Source organism: Battus philenor, unplaced genomic scaffold (assembly GCF_028537555.1).
Source record: "Battus philenor isolate CCGP_79_NKW_IND1 unplaced genomic scaffold, ilBatPhil1.0.hap1 SCAF_10, whole genome shotgun sequence".
Lineage (NCBI taxonomy): Eukaryota > Metazoa > Arthropoda > Insecta > Lepidoptera > Papilionidae > Battus > Battus philenor.
The window spans coordinates 13,282,738-13,305,333 of NW_027181662.1; the positions used below are offsets into that span (position 1 = coordinate 13,282,738).

Here is a 22,596-nt window from a genome sequence, read left to right on the forward strand (position 1 = left end):
TTATTACTTATTAATGTTTTGTCATTTATTAGGGCTAAAATAAGTACAAATTCATTCATCATTACTATTTTTTTATAATTATAATAATATTAACTAAACTGAAATTACATAACAAACATAAAATTTGAATAAAATCAACATAGACATTACTATACAAAAGTTATAGTAATCATTAATTGAGATCATCAAAATATCCTATTTAGCTTTACGTTCAACCTAGAATTCATTTGTTTTTTAACTCACATTTTTTTTTAGTTTTGATTACCAATCGCTAGTAGAAGATCTACAGATTCTTTTGCCATCTAATCTAAAAGAGATCATCATCTCAGCTATTACAGCTTGTTACAACAGTACTTGTAGAAGAAATATTATATTTTATTCTTTTAATGCAAATGGCATATATAATAGGTAAAAAAAATCAAAGAATTTGATTACAGATTATATATACAGATTCAAACCTTTTAACATTATTTATGATATTAGTCGCTAGTGAAAAATTAAAAGCAGTGTATTCTAAAATTTAAAAATTTCCGAATCATTTTTTTTTGCTGTAAATAAATATTAAGTTTTTTTTATTTTTATACCAATATTTAGATTTAATGTTATGAAATATAATATATTACCTGCTCTCTTCTGTTACAATCTAATGTTTAATTTTTTACTCAATATATCGGCAATATTTTGAGCCTCTCTCTTTCATCCGCGTCCTCGGCTGTGATGTTACACTATATATCTTCGCGACATTTTCATATAAATCTATATTTGTCACCATTGTTATTTTGACGGGTCATTAGAGCATTTGATCAATCATCAGTCACCATTGTAGTCAAATCATTGGCCGACATTACGTTTTCGTATCCAATAAATCTAATAAAAAATCTTTTTGCGAATTAAATGTTCGATTAGTGTATTTACTTATAATATAACAATTGCTACATAAAAACATTGTAGCCGGATAGGAATAAATAATATGTCGTAATAATAAGCCGTATTCGTAAAATCACCATTGTATTAAAAAAGAAAAAATATTGTTATAAAAAATTTTATGAAGCAGAGGACTTGTGCACAAGTTCTATGACTGAAATCATGATCAATCATTGCTTATAACATGACAATCTTATCTAATCTTTATGTTTAAAAACAAAATTAAATGTAACTGTATTTACATTAATAATATTTCGAGAAGGCGGTTACAACTGCATTGAAATACAAAATTTAAAATTATAATATCTTTTTAAATATGCAAACATCGGTTTTGTAATAAAACACGTTTTATGGCAATTTTAATCAACTTGTAACTATAAATATACATCGAAATTTCTAACTTAAAAAACTAAAATGCCAAAAATTACTCGTTTCTTTATTTAAAAAAGGTAAGTACCATTTATAAATGTATTTTATGGTTTATATACATATAGGTATATAGTGTTATGTTCTTGGATTCTCCTGTTAATATTGAATGAAAAAATCTTTCTATTCTTATGTTAAATTTATTATTCATACTCTTTTCATACATTGTATAACCGTTTACTAAACGCCGAAGGTATTTTCTGCAATTAAGGCATTTCATACCCATTTGGTCTGTGCTTATAAAAATGAATAGTACATTAAATAAGAAATCATATTGTAAGAAAAGAAATACAAAGGGAAAATAGATAAGTTAAATAAATATATTATAACCCATAAAAAATTATTTAAATGTAATAAATAATAAAATCCAATTTATATATATGTATATATTGACATAGAGAAATATTGAAATTTTTTACATGCAGTACTAGAAGTAATGTTGACAACCCTACAGTCTAATTAGCGATGAAACTTTATAGTCCCTTATTCTATTCCATCTGTTTAACAAAGATTTTTTTTCTAAATGTTATTAAGACTATTACATTACCAATTAGTCCATAAGAGTACAAATTTTTAGAACCTTATACAGTACTTTATAACGACCTATTATAAGTTATGTTACACTAAAGACCTTGACCACGGTCGACTTCCGTTACCGAGCAATGAAATATATGGAACTGTCTCCTCAAAGCATCTGAAGCACGTCGATGCTAGAGATAAACACAACTAATGCATGCATTAAGGAAAAACAGGAAATATATATAAGGAAACTGGGAAATAATAAAAATATCAATTCGTGTACAAAATATCCTATTTCAAATAGGCATGCATACACATTTACTTTTGAATAGTTAATTAATTTTGATATTTTAAAAAGGTCAATGAAGTTAGTTCGAGAATAAGCTGCCACTGGCTCGGAATACAGATCTGCTGAGAAGAGCCAGATGGAAACTGAACGCTTGTTTTTTTTTTAATACAATTTAATAATTTTTTATGTATATATGGAAATATAAATCTTGCAATGAGTCAAGAAACCGGGTTCCATACATTTCCACCTATTAAAAACTCTTGAATTTTATTATTAGATTTATTTAATAACAATATACTTTAGCAATTTTTTACTTAATTACACGCTAGGATTTTAGTATCATCATTCAATATAATTTACTCGTAAAAAATCCAACTCTAACCTTCCTAATGGAACGTAAATATCATTAAGAAATTATTGCAACAGCTGATTCATTTTGATCTTGGCCACTATTATCACAACCTTAAGACGCAAATTCACGCACATTCAAACGTTACATAATAATTAAATAGCATTAGCGTGTATGTATTTTATTGCATTGGCATATATAAATATAAATATATATATGTAAATATATATACATACATTTATATAAATATATATATATATATATACTGTATACTATATTATTACATAATAATTAGCATTAGCGTGTATGTATTGTATTGCATTAGTATATATATAAATATATATATATATATATATATATATATATATATATAATATACGTTTCTCTATAGGACGAGTAGGAAGTCGACCCATTACCGATTGGTGATGATCTACCAGTTTCAGTTCATTTACCAGGAATTATATTCCCAGGTCTCTTTAGGGTCAGAGGGAATAGGCATCTACTGAATCTGCTTGCTTCATCTTCGACTATATCGTCGCATTCCTCCAACAGTGAATGTCTATGTCCAACAGTGAACGTCTTATGGTTGAAAGGATGATGATAATGAATGATCGGTGATTAAAAATTCTACGACATTAAGAGTCATAACTCTATGCGTGAAGACTGCAGGAATCAAATACATATTTAACTCGAGTTATTATTATCCTTAGAAACTATAGAGGTAGCTTCAATAAGCTTCTTATAAATGAATTACAAATCGAACTATTTAATTCCTCTACCTGCGTATGAATTTTTTGTTATCCGTAACTCTCTCCTATATGTTTTATTAGATACATAAGCGTTTTCCACAATAAGCCAACAGTTCAACTTTAGGTAAATACGAACACCCAATATCTGTTTATTATAGTCAAGTGTAGCACTACATAAAATATTTGAATTTACTCTTTGTTCCTTGTTCTTAGACATTAAAACACAACAATTCAAATGTCTTTATTAATATAATCACAGTTAAGATCAAGATATAATCCTGTTTAATGAACGTTCAAGGTTGTTTAGGTTAGGTTTTATTATACCTGCTAAGACCTAAATGCACAGAACAAAAACTGTGATATCTTGTTATATATACCAAACCCCGTGAATGATTAATAAACACTTTATAGTAACAAAAAACATTGACTACTGATATATCGAATAGGCAAATCAACAAGGCATAAGGTTATATATATAAACTCAACTAAAGTTAATTTAAAATGAAAAATAATAATAAATTCACAGCTAATATTAAAGAGATACTGATCAGTAACCATTTCATAGTATCAAAGATAACATATGAGACAAAGGTGCCTATGATTAGTATCCTGATTTTTATGTGACAAACAAAAGATTTATAACAAGAAAAATATTTTAAAAGAGTAACCATCGATTTTCTTATGTGATTCATCTATAAAGAATCAACATTCCATATCTGGCTACATATGTTATATCTATATATACATAGTAAATTGAGACCAATAATACTATGTATAAATATATATTTAATTGTACATTATTTCAATACTTAGACTTTTAATAAATTCTTAGCAAAGCCTATCGGAAAGAAAAACCTGCTGATAAATAAACATCTACTGTTTCAATGCTATGGTTGTCTGGAAGAAATTGCAACAATAAGACCACCCATTATACTTTTTTCTTTACTATTATGCAATATGTGCTTTTTCAAGCGAGTACAATATAGGGTATTGAATCAAATTAATGTTCCCGAATGGCGACCACGAGCCTGTAGACGTTGCGTGGGCGTGGTCACTGGATACGGGCAGCGCAAGACTGGTCATCAAGACGGCGACCTTTGGGGGAGGCCTTAACCTTGCAGTGGGCATCTTAGGGCTTGAAAGAAAAATAAGATATGTTATATGCTGCAATTACAATGTGAAGTACTCACGATTTTGAAATATGATATATTTTGTTTTGAATTACGTTTTGAACATAAAAATCTCACTCGTCATTTAACTCAGTTCTCTCCCGGCTCTCTTGGTACAGGTTGTCGTAAAGATCATCCGACAACATTGAATTCCCGAACGAAATTTCACGTTTATCTCAATGACATCGTTAGATCTGTAAGACTTCTTTTTAAATCATAAGTCAGTGCTGTGATTCGGTAACATTATTACGGTAAAAATAATCATTAATTAATTACGTAAAAACCGGTGTTCGAACCGCCGCGGTTTTATCTACTCTACATTTTTACTGAATACATTTCACTCTCACTTTCAATGTTAAGATCTGATTTTAACCATTTCCACTGTCAGCACGTGAACGATTTGAACAAAAAAATTAAAAGGCTTTAAATCAGTTTATTTAAAATAAAAATATTTTCCAGCCATTGTTAAGACTCAGGATAGACCTTTATTAAATACAGGATGATCAATAATGGGTGAAAAAGTTTTAAAAGGGTGAATATATCGCTTATTTAAAATTATGAAATAAAAACTAATAAATGATTTAATTTAAAAATTCGGATTAAATTTTTCGGATTAAATAAATTTATTATTGTTCACTATGCAGAAACAGCTTATAAACTTTGTACGAGCATGTAACATATTCCGGAGTGATCATTTAATACAGAATGATATAAATGTATAGGCTTTGAAGGTGTATGTTCACACCTTTAAATTTTTACACCCTGTATTAAGTAATCATTCTTAAACATGTTACAATAATATATTTTTCTACTGGAATATTCATCTTTCAAGCTTTTACATCGATGACTAATCATCATGTATATCAAGAATTAATGTGAAATTATTATTTTATGATTTTCATTTGCGTTGCTTCTGCGGTTGAACAGTAGCCTTGGCATTGACAAGACATATAATGTTACGGAATAAACACCTACACAGTGTAAAATATACACTTGATCTGTCTTTGTTGTATTTCTAATCCGGAGAGTTAAATTTACGTTTAAGGCTAGAACCTTCATCGGAAGGTTTCTTTTCAAATAAGATATTGTTTATTCTATTAATGGCTTATATCTAAATTAGAAGACATGATAAAATATGAAACTAGTTTTTTAATAAAAATGGCTTTTTACGCCTTTAAATAATACATATATGTACCGATACCTCATTAACTTAGTGTCAAGGATGTTATATAGGAGCGTGGGTTTTATTTGAATTGATTTGATTATATACCTTCTATTGGTCAGAAGTCAACAAGATTGTAAAAAACTACTTATCTGTCCTGACAGAATTTGTACTGTCAGAAGCTTTTGGCCTGAGCAATGGTAGAGATCTGCTATTTGCGATAGTAGGTGGGAGATTGGATTGGAATACAATCTTAATTCACACATTGTGCAATAATTATATAGGATTGTCACTGTTTATAAACAAGTTTCCAGAGGATGGACAGAAACGTCCTCTGGATACCATAATACAACACTGCAATTGCGAACTCTCCTTCTAAGCGTGGTAATTATGCTATATCTTCCCATAGATACTTTTCGGAAAGGCCTGGGCCTTGCAGTGGACATCTATGGGCTGATACGACTAAATGTATTTCGTAATTTATCGCATGAACTGTCAAACGCGCGAAGTTAAAAGCGAACTGTCAAACATGCATATAACATGTTACAATAGTAATTAGATTTTTTGTATAATGTACTGTACTTTTTTTTCCATGAGATCCTTCAGTTAAGATTTTATTTACAATATTGAGTAGTTAGAAAATTTATATGAATGAAATCATATTTTAATTGTTTTTAAGTTATAGATTGACCACGGGACACGGATTATTTTTTTATATATAATTTTTCTTCGCTGAATAGTGACACTATTTAATTTAATTTTTTAGTGACTTCGATATACAGAATGATTAGGTGTAATAATTAAATAGATTTATAGACAGCAAATTAATATAAATTAAGAATTTGTAATATATGTATTTAATGTGCTGTCTTTTTATGATTTCGATATAACGCATTTGTTAAAATGTAAGTTCAGTATCCGTGAGTTAAGATTAACGTGAAGCAATGGACACGCGCTTCGCCACCACTGGCGGTCAACCAGTCACATCATAACGCTTGTTCCGCCACTCATTTTCACTGCCCAAACACGCACTTTCACTTACGAAGCCGTCTCATTTTATCTCGGACTACCTCGGACTTATTACCGCATTCCGTTTTTTTTTTCTCTCTTTTTTTTCGGTTACGCACCTGTGCCTAAACAACTTTTTACTACAACTATTTAGTAGATATAAAAGAAGCTATTTTTGTATAACGAAAACCTTTAGTACCCACAAATATCAACCTATATCTATAAACTTTACAAACTTAAGTTATGACGACATTGAATAACCAGACGAAATTTCGACACCTAATTTACTTAGTAATAAAGATAAACATAACATCTCACGCAATTCATTCATAACATGTAAACTATTCCCCAAGAAACGCTACGACAACTGGTTTTAACAGCAAATTGATTTATACTAATCGATGTTTGTTATGAACAGGCCAAGGTTACATTGCCATTTGCAAAGCTATGAAATAATGCTTAAGCAACTTTTTTGTGAACGCATTGACGATAGAAGCTTACAACACCTGATTACAAGTGGTTTTGATGAACAAAGAGAACATTTATACATTTATTAACTACGCATAACACACATTATTATAATTAGCAAGTCGACCTTTATAGTCTGTCGGAAAAGGACTTGATTTTATTGTATGTTACGGATTTAATCCCTGTAAATAAACGGTATAATGTGTGTGTTGCAAGGCCTCCCCTAAAGATATCTATGGGGGATATATCATAATCGCAACTATTAGCAAGTTGGTTGTCGATTGCAGTCTGGTATTATGGTTTATAAAGGACGCTGCCGCCCATACTCTGAAAACTTATTTGTAAGCAGTGACAATCCTGTATAATTAATTCACAAAGTGTCGAATCAAATCCGCGACCTACGATCTTAAGTCTCAATCCTCTACCACTGGGTTACTACAACTCGAGTGCAATTCATTTATTTTAGCCATGATGCCATTCAAGAAATAGTTTATTTATTTGTGTTATTATCCATTTAGGACCATTTATAGTGATAAATTTGGTAGAAATTCGAATCAGATTGAGCTTCCTTATAATAGCAACTTTACAGATAATGGTAGTGTACTTTTTAAGGTCCAGGAACACCGGAAAACCATTTTCTGTGATAAATAATTATTTATTTTTCGTAGCATGTATTACAAGCAAATAAATAAATTGATTATAGCTATTTATTTTCATCTATCATTTCCAATTACATTCGAATGTCTCTTTATTTAAAAACCAAAAAAAGTATGTATAAAAAAACTTATAGGAGGAAAATGCTTCAAAATTAATTAAAGCACGCGTATGTACCCAGCCTCAATACGATTTACTGTACCATTTATACGCATTGTATTTAAATATGAAACTACGTTTGCAGATGCCCTAAGATTAATAAGAGCACCAGATATATTCATAATTTCATAACAAAGATCTTCTCGAATGAGATGATTTGGAAATTTAGTTTGAAATGTTGAAATTAAAATAATTTAGAATGTGCGCAATGGAATGTAAATTGATTTCAAAGCGTCTAACTTAACACGTACATTGCGTTACGCGATCTTAAAGATTCTTCGACTTTTGTTTTATGCGTCAAACAAAATTCATGCCATGTCATATATAGTTCCTTATGTAAGACTAAGATAAAAATACATATCTGCTTCCCATTTTACATTTGATCTTATAGCATAATAAAAAAATATTAGAGACTTATCAGGTCTCATACGAAGTACAGGAAAAATTAATTATGTGAAATGTTAACGCAGGGTGTATGTTAACAAATGTTTTTTTCAAATTGCAATGAGCTAAAATTGAAGTCACAGCTTGCATACATTTCATCCATCTGGTGATATAGGCCTCACGCATAGAATTCCAAAAGGATTGGTTTGATGCGACCTACAGTGGCATCTTTTGATGATCTTAGCAAATTCATCTGTTCACCTTGTGGGTATACGTCCTAAGTTACACTTGATCCATGGTCCATGATCTCCTCTCCAAAACCTTAACGCCTCAGTGGTCATATATTCTGTGTTCCAAGTGGCCAGCGCATTACCGTTCTACTTTGCCAATTCGCTGAGCTATGACAGTTATTTACATCTAACGAAATTCCTTTGTTTAAAGTTGGAAGCGGCGTACATACATCGTCTTTTCAGTGGAATCTTTTCCAGGTCCTTAAGGGTTCTGCGCCTATCTGTTCTTCGCGCTATATAACCTACCCATAGCCATCTCCGTGGGTCGTTGAACGACAATGAGCTTGTCAATAGAACCAAAAGTGAGAGACTGAAGCAAGCTATCAACGGTAACACATAGTCCATAGACCTTCCTCGTAGAAATAGTAAATCAAAGGCATATTATTAAACATCTGTACTACTCGAATCATTTATGACCTTTTCGAGTTTAATTATCTATTATTACAAATTAGTACGCCTTGACATTTAAACATAGTTTCTATCAATAAATAAAGGTTGAAAACCTGACAACTACATCACTAGTTTTATCCATTACAAATGCAGAGTCATCGTACCTAAAGTACTTGTTCCTTGACACATTGATATTAAAAACTATAATGGAATAAACAATTATAGTTTTAAAGTACAAGAATCGTAAATGGTATTTTGCTATTTAATGAATACGAAATGTTGTCGAAATAGTTAGCTTGTTGATGTGGCCCAAATGTTTATTTAATTGGATAATCAGTTTATTCAATTTCGATGTTCTACTCAATTGCATCAAAATAATTGTTCACCGTCGGCATTAGGTGTTGAGTGGCGACCATGAGCCAGTAGACGCGATGTAGGTAATCCAACTATGTGAAAAGAGGTCATGGTCAAGATCGCGAGAAGTCGCTGGAAGTCGCTGGAAGTCGATGGAAGTCGATGAAAGTCGCTGAAAGTCGCTGGAAGTCGCTGGAACTCGCTGGATACGGGTAGTGCAATACCGGTCATCGTGGTGATCTTTGCTGGAGGCCTATGACTTGCGATGGGCGTCTTTCGAATGACGTGGTAATGATGAATTGATAATTTCAAAATAACTTTTTGCGTATCAATTTAGAATTTAGAATCAAATGATTACATATCCATGCATGATTTTTGTTACTATGGGGGGAATTTTCTAGATACAGTATTATGTGAGATTGTTACCCACAAATAGGAGTAAATTAAATTCCCAGGATCCCAGGATTTGCTATTTATTACACCGGAGAAGCTATGTGAAATTAACACGTATATCATTTTATGGTAGCAATTCCCATAACGAGAAAATATGTTCATACGATAAAATTTTAATTTTCGAATTTATATTTGTTAATTCATTAATTTACCTGCAGATCTATTTATTAATTCATTTAAAATACCAATAAATAAATTTGTCCATATCATCTATATCATCATATATTATCCATATGGAATAAATTATGACCGCATTTATAAGTTACGAGAAGAATACAGGAAAAGCTTAATTCGATAGAAACTAGAATTAGATAGAGCTGCTCGATTGAGACGTCATTTAACTTTAAGTTAAATTAGGGTAAACTACCAGGATTCCAAACGTGCCATAATCTGAAACGAGCCCACAACAAATTCATGCAGTTTTTTTTTGCTAGTGGTCAATTTTTCAGATAACTGTAACAGAGCAATTTACTCCCAAGCTCTTGTATCTCTTTAAAATCATAAACATGCTGAAACATGCAATATGGGATATGTTCCTATATTTCTATAAACACTTCGTAAGATCATTGTAATCTTCTGCCGGTATATTTTTATTGCTAATTATATACACTAACTTTATACCGACAACCATTTCTCCGAGAGTAAATTGCCAGAAATTAATTCCAGTTGGGCATTTTATCCACATTTTATAACTAATAATTGACTTTTTTCCAACATTATAATAATTTTATTACTAATTAATTAAATAATAACCCACTTTACGGTGAAACTAAATCTACACTAACCAGACATCGATTAATATTTCTGGTAAAAATCTATTGAATCTCTTGACTTGCGCCAAAATATTACTTCTTTGATATTTCTGTCTCCCAAATGTGTGTCAATGACCTTCATACTTAGTAATCTAATAACAATTGATTATATATAAAGATATATCTACATCAGATAGATTTTAAATTGGACATTCATAGTTTCGAAAGAGAATGTATATATCCAAATTATAGCATTGTAAGTTTTATTCTGTTAACGATAAAGTTTATTTTCGTTACAGATTATAGAAAACAAATGATATCTATTGGCACACTATATTTAAATGCATTAGGAAATTTTATCATGATTGTTAACAATGAAATGGTTCATTTTGAATAGCCAGTTCTTACGTTTACTATCCAAACTTAATTTTAAAAACGAATACCAAGGTGACAAAATTTGTAAAAGTTCTATAACAAAATTCTTACATTGTTCTACTGAATATTTGATATGTTAAAACTTTAACTTCGGACTTATGTGAGTCTTTGTATACGTGATTTTTACAACCAAGAGAAAATCAGATTTTGCAATTGTGATTTCAATCAAGTAAAAAACTTTATTCGTTCGTATAGCTTATAAGTTAGCAAAAATAATTTTGCACATACTTCTAATCACCAAGTTTAACGTGATCACTGTGAAATATGTAATATTTTTTTTATTGGAATGCAACAAATCAATAACGTCAGACAGTATAAGTTTGCAGGAACAGATAGTAAATAATTATTAATTTAAATATGTATATATTAATTCTGAAACCGAAATTCTGAAGTTTTGGATAGGGTGTCGTCGTTTCAGCCCATAGACGCCCTCTAAAACTGGCCTCGCCTAAAGCTATGCAAGGATATAACTAATAATCTAAGGAATAATCATGTTTGGTTTGGAGATCGCAGTGTCATTTTATGGTACGCAGAGGATGCTGCTACCTTTTTGTTGAAAACATGTTTTTGAGTAGTGGCAATTCCACATAATTATTGCAAAGAGTGTGACTTATATGAGATTGTGACCCGAGAATCGACCCCGCGACCTATGATCGCAAATCTCAGTTCTTAATCACTGGGCTAACATTGATTTTATATATATGATATATTCTCTTCATAATATTATTATTCACGCGATAAGAACCTTTGAAGAAGGTGCCTTAACGAAAATATAAAATATACATTCGGCGATTTGTTTTTCTGTATGACTTCGTGGTTACTTTGCAATATATTTACAATCCTTTGACTCTACCTCGTCTCTACATTAATTGACAGCATTTTCACACTTTAAATATATTCGAATAGTTTTTCACATATTCTTCCATTTATTGTTTTCTACTTAGGTATTATTACTATATTATTATTTTGCAAAAGTTGTTGCTGATATAGTCTATCTCAGTTTTATGTATTATTGTAGTTTTTTTTTATTATATTACAACTATGGGTTTAATTTGCATCGATTCATGAACATTTCATATTCTTTAAGAAGGTTGTGAACCAGAATATTTATTAAACTACACCGATGTTAATTAATTTATAATGTGAAACTTGATATTTTTATTTGGTTCACGAAATTTGTCGATTACACTAACTATAAATAAAAAAGTATACGTGAAACTAAACAAGATGACATAACATGCAATAAATGTAAAAAAGAAACTATATTACAATGGGAAATTTGAAAATGAAACATTACGGATGGAAGTGATTATTTCTAGGCTCTAAATTTGAAATATTACATTTGACATATCACAAAAATTGTATATATATATATATATTTAAGCATATTATTTTAAACTATACACGTACGTACGCCTGTTGGCTGGGCGGATTACTGTCTGTGAATCAAGTTGAGACACGTTGTCATTCCTATTATTGTAATAAATAAATAGTTCAACCGTAATCACTTTCTGTATAGACATTTATATTTTTGTTAGCCTTATGTTGGGTCCCTTGTGGTAACATAAGCCTTTACTTGTAGAGATAGTGTCACATATAACTCCATTTTTTTTCTCTCCTCGAACTTTATTGCACATCTTTATTTAGAAAAAAATAGTACATATTAGTAACTATTAAAATATATATTTATTTAATAGATTACAATAATTTATCATCCAGTTGTTTTATAACGAAACAAGATGGCGCTGTGACCAAAGACAATTGAGCATGGTAAATACAATTTGACATGACCTGTTGATGTAATAATTTATTAGCTGTTTTATTTTCGTATGATCGTTACAACACGATAAAAGTTTCTTTAGAGAGAAAACAGAAAAATGGCGATGGAAATTGTGAAAACAACATTCATTTTCTTTTGTTGATAAATATTGAAATTAATTTTTCTTCTTATAAAAATATTCTCCTAATACATTAGGATTATATGAATACTTATTTTTAAACGTTTACTTGAAACTAATGATGACATTTTTTGTATCACATTTCTTATTTTAGGATTTTTTCAATATTTTTTTCTTGTGTAATTAACACATTAAGTAAGATTGATGTATATTCCGACTTATGAACCAAAATTAATGAAAAAATATTAAATTAAAATATAATATCTTTGTTGCTATGAATATATTTAGTTGTAATAAATACTCGAAGTTTACCTAGATATTTGCATGTTTACTATAACAATAAATGTAACCTTATTTCATCAATTATTTTTCTATTTCACATAAAGAATCAGTGATTTTGTATCTAAACTACTATTAAATATTTTGTTGTACTTATCAAATAAACATTTAAATTCAAAATCATACTAGGTAATGCTGTATATTCTAATCTAGTTTTAAGTACATTCGGTCTAGAATAATTCGTATTGATTCCGTATAACATATTTTTAGATAAAAGAATTTAAATGAACTATATTTTATTTTTCGTATTATATATTAAAAATTCTACACGACATTTCAAGAGCTTTGTAACGAGATTAAAATAATTAAAAAAACCCAAATCAGGGATGCAAATTCGAAGAAAAACAAACCATTCGTTAATGTTTCATTTCATTAAACCAAATCGGGTTGATATTCATCCCGTGTCGTACATTGGATTAAGCATTTGATAGCGAGCGTTCATTTTCTCGGTCCGCTGGGCCCACATCCTCTCCATTGAAATGCGTATGCCCTATCACAGGATCTCTTTGTGTATTCGTTAGTACTCGGTATTGTCCTAAAGCATCTAGTGCGTAAACTCAACTGATTTTTCTATTGATACCTACCACTGGGTCAGTGTTTCATTGCGTCTTTTTCATTTTATATATCTTGTTACTGTTTGTTATTTATCCAGTATGTGAATACAACATTATCTAAACCCATAGATTTCCAAAAGGACCAGTTACAATCATATGATTTAACAAGTGTTTTTAAGATGAAAAAAAAATTCAATTAATAGCACTGCTTGCAAATACATGAAGTTATTTGCAAGCACATCATTTCCTATAAAATTAGTTGGAAGCGAGCTGTATTCAGCGCCTTCCCACAACCTCGACAATATCGTCAGTTTGCATCCAAAATGCACTTGCCGACCCATACTTCACAACTTTAAAGCTCCAGTTCTACATGCTATGCGTTCTACTTATAACCATTTGAACTTGCCAATCGACTGGACTATGTTGGTTAATATGAGAACCTCCTCATTCCTGACTAGATCTCAAAAAATTTCGAATATAGCACTTGAAACCAATGAAAAATAATAAAAAAATAAGAAGTATATAAATAGAACAGATAAGATAGATAAAAAGGAGCAAAAATGCAATTGGTAAAACTGCATAGAGATGCAAAGAAGTAATTTACTGTGGTATTTTAGGAGCGAAAGAGAGTGAAAAAAGGTGGTGTGTATAAGGAAACAAATAAGGCAGGAGAGTATGAAAGAAATTGTGAAGAATTTAAGGAGATAAAGAAAATTAAAAAGGGAAAAAAATATCTAACACAATTAAAAGACCCTGTCCTTCTCTAAATAGGGGCGAAAGAGTATATTATGAAACCAAAAAAATATATAGCACTCTCCATGGCTAGGTTACCAATGAGATTCGAAGTCAGACGACCACCTGTCGTATGTATAATATATTACAAATCATTAATTTAAATATTTATTTATACATACATATATATAATATACATTTATATGTGACAGACAGAGACGAAAAATATTTTGCTCTCTCAATAAAAACTTTACAAATGAAATTCAATATTTTTCTTCAACACAAAAGTCTTGCACTTGTTTTCTAATCGCCTGGTATTTCTTGTGTAAGTAATTCCAAGTTATTTATTTGCGCTACACAAATCTGGTACACTCTGTCTCCTCTTATACGATAGGCATCTGACATGAGTCTGTTTGAAAAAGCTAATTCGAAAACTACAAAGCAAAAGATATTTAATGAAAACTCTATTTTTGTGTTTTTTTAATTACATTAATTTATTGTAATGTATACGAGTATATATACATATATATTGTTTCGAGGATAGGAAAAAGTGTTGGAAAAATTGCGTTTTATCGGATAGGAATTACTTTGAATGGGGTGAAATTGATTTAGAAGGATGAATAAAGAACTTACAATTTATAAACGAATTTACCATACTTTTTGATCACAGTATTACGTCCACTGCTGTTAAATGCTTGAAAAATACAAATTAAAAACTTTCAATACTAAGTACACACTCAACAAACTACAGGATATAGTAACGTTAAATTTTGTTTGTTACACCGAGAAACATCTATGTGTTTGGTGAAAGTTTACGATGTCCCTTAATAAGTACTAAAATTACAATCGAATTGTTTTTTAAAGTAGTCTCACATAACCTTAGTTTCGGGGTTGGGTTTATATGCTATGTTTATATGGTATATATACTATGTGGTGTATAATACATTTCGAAAAATTCTTTTCTCCTTTCTCCTCCATCAATAATAATACGAAAAAACAGAAAAAATCTGATGCATTATGATTGGTACTGGTCGCAAATTACTTAGTTTAAATCATCATTTTAGCCGTAAACCTCCACTGCTTATCATATAGATATTCAATATTATGCCTCTCTTATATATACTCAATAAGACCATCTGACTGCGATCTGCTTGGCACTAATTGGTGTAACATTACTCATTATTACATTACTCCTGAGATTGTCCCGTGGAGGGGTGAAACACGTGTTGAGTGAATTAACGGTGGTAGTTGTGTAATTCGCATTGTCTGCCGCATGCGCATTTATCAGCGGGCTGGCGGGCGGTGCATTTCTTTGTACGACTACTGCTACATAGCGGAAGTAGCTATATATTAGTCCTTTTCTTACTTGGGATGGACTTCCGCAGAGTATCGCCTGAATCTATTAGATATGCGATTTACTTACATCATCTTAAAAGAATCCTAATAAATTCGTCCTTTCGCTACTACGTCTCCACTCTAGAACCTTAATTTTCTAGGTTTTAATTCCGGTATAATTATAGTCTTTTCTTCATAAAAATAAATCTTGTTTATTAAAATTAGTGACGGCTATTTTAAATTCGTTACACTCCGAATGTTTTATTTTTCAGACGAATTTTTTTTAATCTTACTAATATACTATTTATTATTGTTACAGATCGATCTAAATATTTAACATACGGCGAAATATATAACAGCACTGATTATGCACAGTTACGTGATACAAGACCATATGGTTTTACGAATAACTACCATAGCAATCATAGATATAGTTTAGAACAAACCAAAGTTAATAATTTACAAGAAAGAAGTATTAAAAGAGATAGTGATCTCTTAGTGGGATTTTCCCACGATCCGTATAGATATTCGATTCCTGAAGGTGACTACCTCAAGGGAGTTAGGTAAGTTATTGATTTTACAATGCTTTGGTCTTGTTGCAAGATGACCCAAGACCGCCCTTTGTATAGAATGTTACTGCTCCTTTTTCATGTGGTTTCTTTTTATGTCCAGTTGTAAAATAAACAGTAAATAAATAAATAAATGCAATTTAAAATATGAATATAAATGAGACTCATTAATTTTTACTTTACTTTACTCAACGTTGCAAGGAATATATAACTAAATATAACTATAAAGTGCGGGTGACTTCGTCCGAGTGCAATTAAAAAAATATTTAGTTTAATTAGAATTTGCGGTAATTTTTCTATAATAAATGTAACCTGAGTAACTTCTTGTTACATCAGCTACCTACAATTATAAGTTTTGTGAAAATCGGTCTAGCCATTTCAGAGATAATCCGGAACAAACAGACAACAGAAAAAAAAATTAAAAATATTTTTTTCGTATATGTGCAGAAAACACATTTATATGCATGTAGTCAAAAGCGACTATTTTAACAAAAAGACACTCCAATTTTATTTATTTGTATAGATTAAGCATTATAACGTGAAGTGTTTCAAAAGAAAAAAAAATACATTCCCACCTTCTCCAAATGTATAGTTCTTTCAATCATCATTATCATCATTCTAGACGTAGAAGATCTACAGCTTAACATAGAGCCTCTCACATAGATTTCCTGTAAGACTGAAGAGGGTTAAAGCGCATCTAGCGTTTTCCGAAGTCTTTAACAATGTTATCAAATAGATGTAAAAGCTTTAAAGCTATAAATGTGCTGTATATTTACTCCATTAAAGCCTTTAAACCTATAACCTGCCAAAACCATATAATAATACCTGAAATCGTAGATTTCCTCAAGCTCTACTATCGCACATACAAAACATAATTCGCTCTTAAGTAACTTTCTATTGACAGAATTCCCAAAAGCAAGTCTTTTGGTTTATATAACCACCACGCCTCTCGAATTTATATCATCTACTCAGTAAGCTAACCAAATATAAACTTACTTTTGAGACACCTGTAATTATTTGTTATAATTTCAGAAATATGGACCCTAAGAACTTTGTTAGTAAAAACGAGAACCGCGGAAAACGTGGAGTACTACATTTGTATAACATGATATTTTGTGCGACGGGTTGCGAGCCTCTAGCCTACAAAGGCTATGGTTGTTACTGCGGCTTTCTTGGCTCAGGACGGCCCACTGATGGGATTGATAAGTAAGTTCACAACGTGCAAAACCTACAAAATTAAAATATTTTCATTTACATGCGTTTTTAAATCGTCGATTATTTAAATAGTATAAGTAGTCAGCCACCACCGGCGGATAACGTTGATCTGTTGAAAAGAGCCGGCAAGAAACTCAACAGTTGCACTTTTAAATGAAAACTACAATTTCTTATGTGTACATTATAATGTTATTCATGTATCAGCAAACAAAGTTCCACATAAATCGATCAAATAAAACTCTTGAATATTATAATAAGAACTATTTAATAGTATACTCCTTATTTTAAATTTATAGCTAAGAAAAGGAAGGTATAAGATATCTTGTGGAACTATACTATATTCGGAGGACCGGGAAAGTAATGTCGCTTTCTTAAGTTAAATTACACAACTACATTTTTAACAAGTTTTTATTTCTAATCAACAATATATTCACCTTCGTTATCAGCAACCTTTTGCCATCCAGCATATAAATTTTCAATGCCGGAGCGGTAAAAATCAATCGGTTTTTCTGTAAAATATGTCAACAGAAACGATATTACTTTCCGGTCCCCCTAATATATGCTGACACTCCGACCCGTAAAGGATTTGTTAACTAAAACGAAATTGATGCGAGTTTATTTCTATTTCTCGTATTTATTAATGTCTGTCAAAAATTTTTATGTAAGCTTCGTCAACAAATACACGTGTACCTTGTTGGAAAGAAATACCTTTTTATAGTATACTCTGTATATAGTATTTCATTATTCAAATATGTTACTTTATTGAGCCAAAGTATTTTTATGGAAAAAAAACGCGACTTTTAATTTTAGATTTTAAAATAAGAATAGGAAGATATAAGATAACGACCCATGAAAGAATATTACTATCATTATTATTTTAACTGAAAGACGCCCATTGCTGAACATAGAGCTCCCTGAGGATTTCCAATAAGACTCTTGGGATGTGGCCTGCATCCAGCGTCTTCCGGCGACCTTAACAAGGTCGTCTGTATGAGGTTCTATTCAGTGCTTGATCGTTGTATCCGCTTTAGAACCCTAAACTCTATCGACCATCTGTTCTATGAGCCATGGACCTAGCTACTACGTCTTCAACTTGCCAGTCTGCTAGATTATAGAACTAAAGCACATCCATCTCCATGGCCTGTTAACGTGAAGTTCTGAATGAGGTTCAGAGTGAGAAACCGTGTGAGAGAACATTCCTCCTACAATACTCTGGTTAAAAAATATATATACATCTTTAATAAGCTTTTCATCCACAGCTGCTGTCGCCTCCATGACGAATGCTACGAAAACATCTACTGTCCCTTTTACACCGTGTACTTCCAACCGTACTACTGGAAGTGTTACCACAACCAGCCGCTGTGTGCACTGGAGAATTACCAGACACGGCACAACTTCATCAACGGATGTGCAGCGAGGCTCTGCGAGTGCGATCGAAAGTTCGCGATGTGCGTGCAAAGGTATTCCTGTCCACGAGGTCGGGCACTCTGTCACTCCTCACCGCTTAGGTTGCTGCAAAATTTATTAATGTTCCGATAATTCTCATCATAATATCAGGCAATGAACGCCCAATTGAAGGAATGGGCGTTCTCCAAAGACGCCCTCAATTTCCAGTCTTACGCTGTCCGTATTCAGAGATATCCCGTGGTCATAACCATATCGACAGACTACCTTGTGGGGGCCTACATACAACCCCCCTAATAATTGTAAATGCAACCTATTCACTAAACATTTTATAACGTGCCGCAATAGTTACTAAATAAAAGCTTAAATTATTATCAATCGTTCTATACGAGTATTTGTATCCTTGGAACACGACTCAAGAGACAAATACTACAAGCAATAATGTATCAAGTATAAAAAGTAATGTTATAAATTCTCGTTCACTTGTATAACTTAAATATACTTATTACCAAATGTATAAATTGAAAATAATAATAATACTGTTGTATTTTTATGACCATATTTTATAAAAATTGTAAAAAGTTTTGATTGCATTTATAAAAAAAAATAATCTCATGCAATCTTACAAACGATTCAAATATATCAATTTAATGATCATTGTATTAGCCATAGTACTTTTATTTGATTTGTAAATAAATTAGAAATATTTTATCTGTATATTTTTAAAAAGTTATGTTTTTGCCAATGTTACCAGCTTTATAATTTATTTCATCCAAACAAAATGGAAACAATAATCCATAGTTAATGTTTAATTGGTTATATCTCTTTACTGTATATAAGTCACTTACTTAACTACTTTTTAAAATGTAAGAAATATCTATAATAATATTATTAAAGTAAATTAAATATTACCATATAAGGTCTTATTGATTTAATTAATTTTACAGTTTAAGTGTATAAAGAATGTAAAATATTAATAAATTTGCAATAAAGCTATAAATACTTGTAAATATAAAATTGACGTTATTGTTATAAGCTAATTTACTTATATTAAATATTGTACTAAATAACACTGAATATTTGTTTTTTTTCCTGTCTTCAATATATACCTTGCAAGCTTGGAATCTTGGCACCACGTCTTATTTTTCCTGCTGTACCACTAACAATAAATTACTAAAAAATAAAATATGTATGTGTCGTTGTCGAGTCTTCTTTATTAATGTCGATTGTACCGCGCGGTGCCCCTTTTACACATTTACGAACAACTAGCGCCATCTGTTGACGCCGACTGATATGTTCATGTTTATTCTCGCACTACAAGAAATCCTCTACTCCAAAATTCCGATTAACGATCATGATCATTATTCTATACATAAGTAGTTCACCGCTGGACATAAACCTCCCCCACAAATTTGCAATAAGGCTAGTCTGAAGCTGTCTGAAACTGTCTGAACTAATTGACAGTTTTTTATCAGAAGTGCCAAAATCTCTACAACAACGGCATCCTATCGCTAACTACAAGATGGAAAAAAGTCATCGTAGAAAATGACGCTTAAATTCTACAATTTAATCTATAAACTTTAATATCTACCTGGAACAAACCATTCAGATTGATAATTCCAACTACGAGAAATTACTCGTCGAATCCAACTCGGGTGGGCAACGGTCGGGAAGATCCAAAACATCTTCTAGTCCAAAATACCGCAATGTTAAAACACCAATGTGTGCTGCCATTGTTTAAATACGGATCCGGGACGTGGTCGTTTACGTCAGACCTCATAAGAGGGTCATCCAGAGAGCAATGGAGAGGGCTAAACTAGGAGTTTCGCTGTGGTGTTGAATCAAAAAAGAGGAGATCCACAGAAGAACCAAGATCACCGATATAGCGCGAAGATTTGCTCGTCTGCACACCCCCCACTAAGTGCACCGACGACATAGTTAAGGCTGCAGGATGTTGCTAGATGCAGGCAGCGCAGGACCGGTCTATCGACTAAAAAAGAGAAGAAGAAGATACTTTGAAAAAATATATCTGGATTTTTTTATATAAAATGCGAAGTAACTTTTTCCCCAGCCTATTGTCTCAGCGTGACCACAGTTTTGTATGCTAGCATGTTCTTATTTTTTTTATAATATAATGTTATATAAGCTGATCCAGAACATATAATTCAGATATTATAGATAACCAGCTGATCCCGCAAACGTTGTTTTGCAAAAAAAAATTAAAGTTTTTAATTAACAAATAAAAATAAGGGTTAATCGTAGGGGGATAAAAATTTAGGGTGGTGTATTTTTGTATACTGTATCATAAAAAATAAAAACAAAAACTTTCGTCAAAATATTAAAAAAGAAATTAAGGGTGAACGAACAACCCTTATCATTTAAGGGTATGGAGAATAGATAGTAGCCGATTCTCAGACCTACTGAATACGCATATAAATTTTATTTAAAAATCGGTCGAGCCGTTTCGGAGGAGTACAGTAACTAACATTGTGACATGGAAATTTTATATATTAGATAATGCTACGCTATTTTGTTTTTATCACCTTTACGAATACATTCAGAAACTAATTACATGAGACATACGTAAGCCATACAAATAAACTACAAGAGAACACATTGGTATGGTTTAGCGATCTCTGACATATAAGGTTATTGTAGGTGTGAAATCTGTATAGGGTTTTGCTCATTACAGTACACTCTATCCAAAAATAAATAGTTTCAAAATATTAATGATTACATAGTATGAAAAAGTTTTTTAGAATTCTTCTTCAATTTATTGCTTGTCCCCACAGGTTTTGTACCACCAGAATTTTATTAACATTCCTAAACAAAAAACAAATAAATTAATATATTGGGCAATACATACATGGTGATTCGAAATAGGTGTAACAATTTTAAATCTTTTTACTGACATTCACTCCTTTTCGTTTTAGACCTACTTATGTACAGGGTCATTAGTTAATGACCCTGTATATAAAAGCACAACTGTTTCTAATGAGGTAACAGATGAAGATAAAATCAAGGTCGTGTATTTTTTGAATTTCATTTTATTTCCACGTTCCAAATCACGCTAACCTTCATCGTAAATCTTTAAGATGCATCTGACTGGATATAAAAAACAATGAACCTACAACGCACTTAAAAAGGAAAAAAAGATTAAATATAGTTACACAACCGAAATGAAACAATGTTCAATTATAAGATGTAAATGAGTGATAATATAAAAGATTGCAAATGCTTATACAGAGAACGGTATGCTTTCGGTCCACCTAATGGAAATCCTAATCACGCCGCCTCCACCGGTTCCTAGTCGCCACTCGAGAACCTTTCAGCTCCAACTGCCATCAGTCGCATGAGCGAAGTGCCTTGCATACTGCCACTTTAAACTAGTGACGTCACTATTCTTTTTATATGATTACCACTTGAAAGTAGCCAACATATTGTATCTTTTTTAAAACATGTGATACGACTTCATCGAGTTTGTAAATCTTTCTAATGGAAATGCATATATTTTACAATGATGATAATTCGATAAACCGGAGTCAAGTTACGTCAATTCTTATAGTTATAGTTCTTTTTAAATATTCATGTAACGTTATGCTGATTAAGCTTCTAT

General features: G+C 31.2%; 1 protein-coding gene across 1 annotated transcript in view; it reads left to right on the plus strand.

Moving 5' to 3' along the window:
* The window catches only part of LOC137927135 (uncharacterized), a 33,065-nt gene extending 13,932 nt beyond the window's left edge, over positions 1-19,133 (plus strand). Inside the window, exons 2-4 of the mRNA XM_068770956.1 lie at positions 16,112-16,355; positions 17,394-17,567; positions 18,836-19,133. Of these exons, the coding sequence (XP_068627057.1) occupies positions 16,112-16,355; positions 17,394-17,567; positions 18,836-19,115 (698 nt within the window). The 3' untranslated portion in view covers positions 19,116-19,133. The remainder of the gene's footprint in view (positions 1-16,111; positions 16,356-17,393; positions 17,568-18,835) is intronic.
* The last annotated feature ends 3,463 nt before the right edge of the window (positions 19,134-22,596 follow it).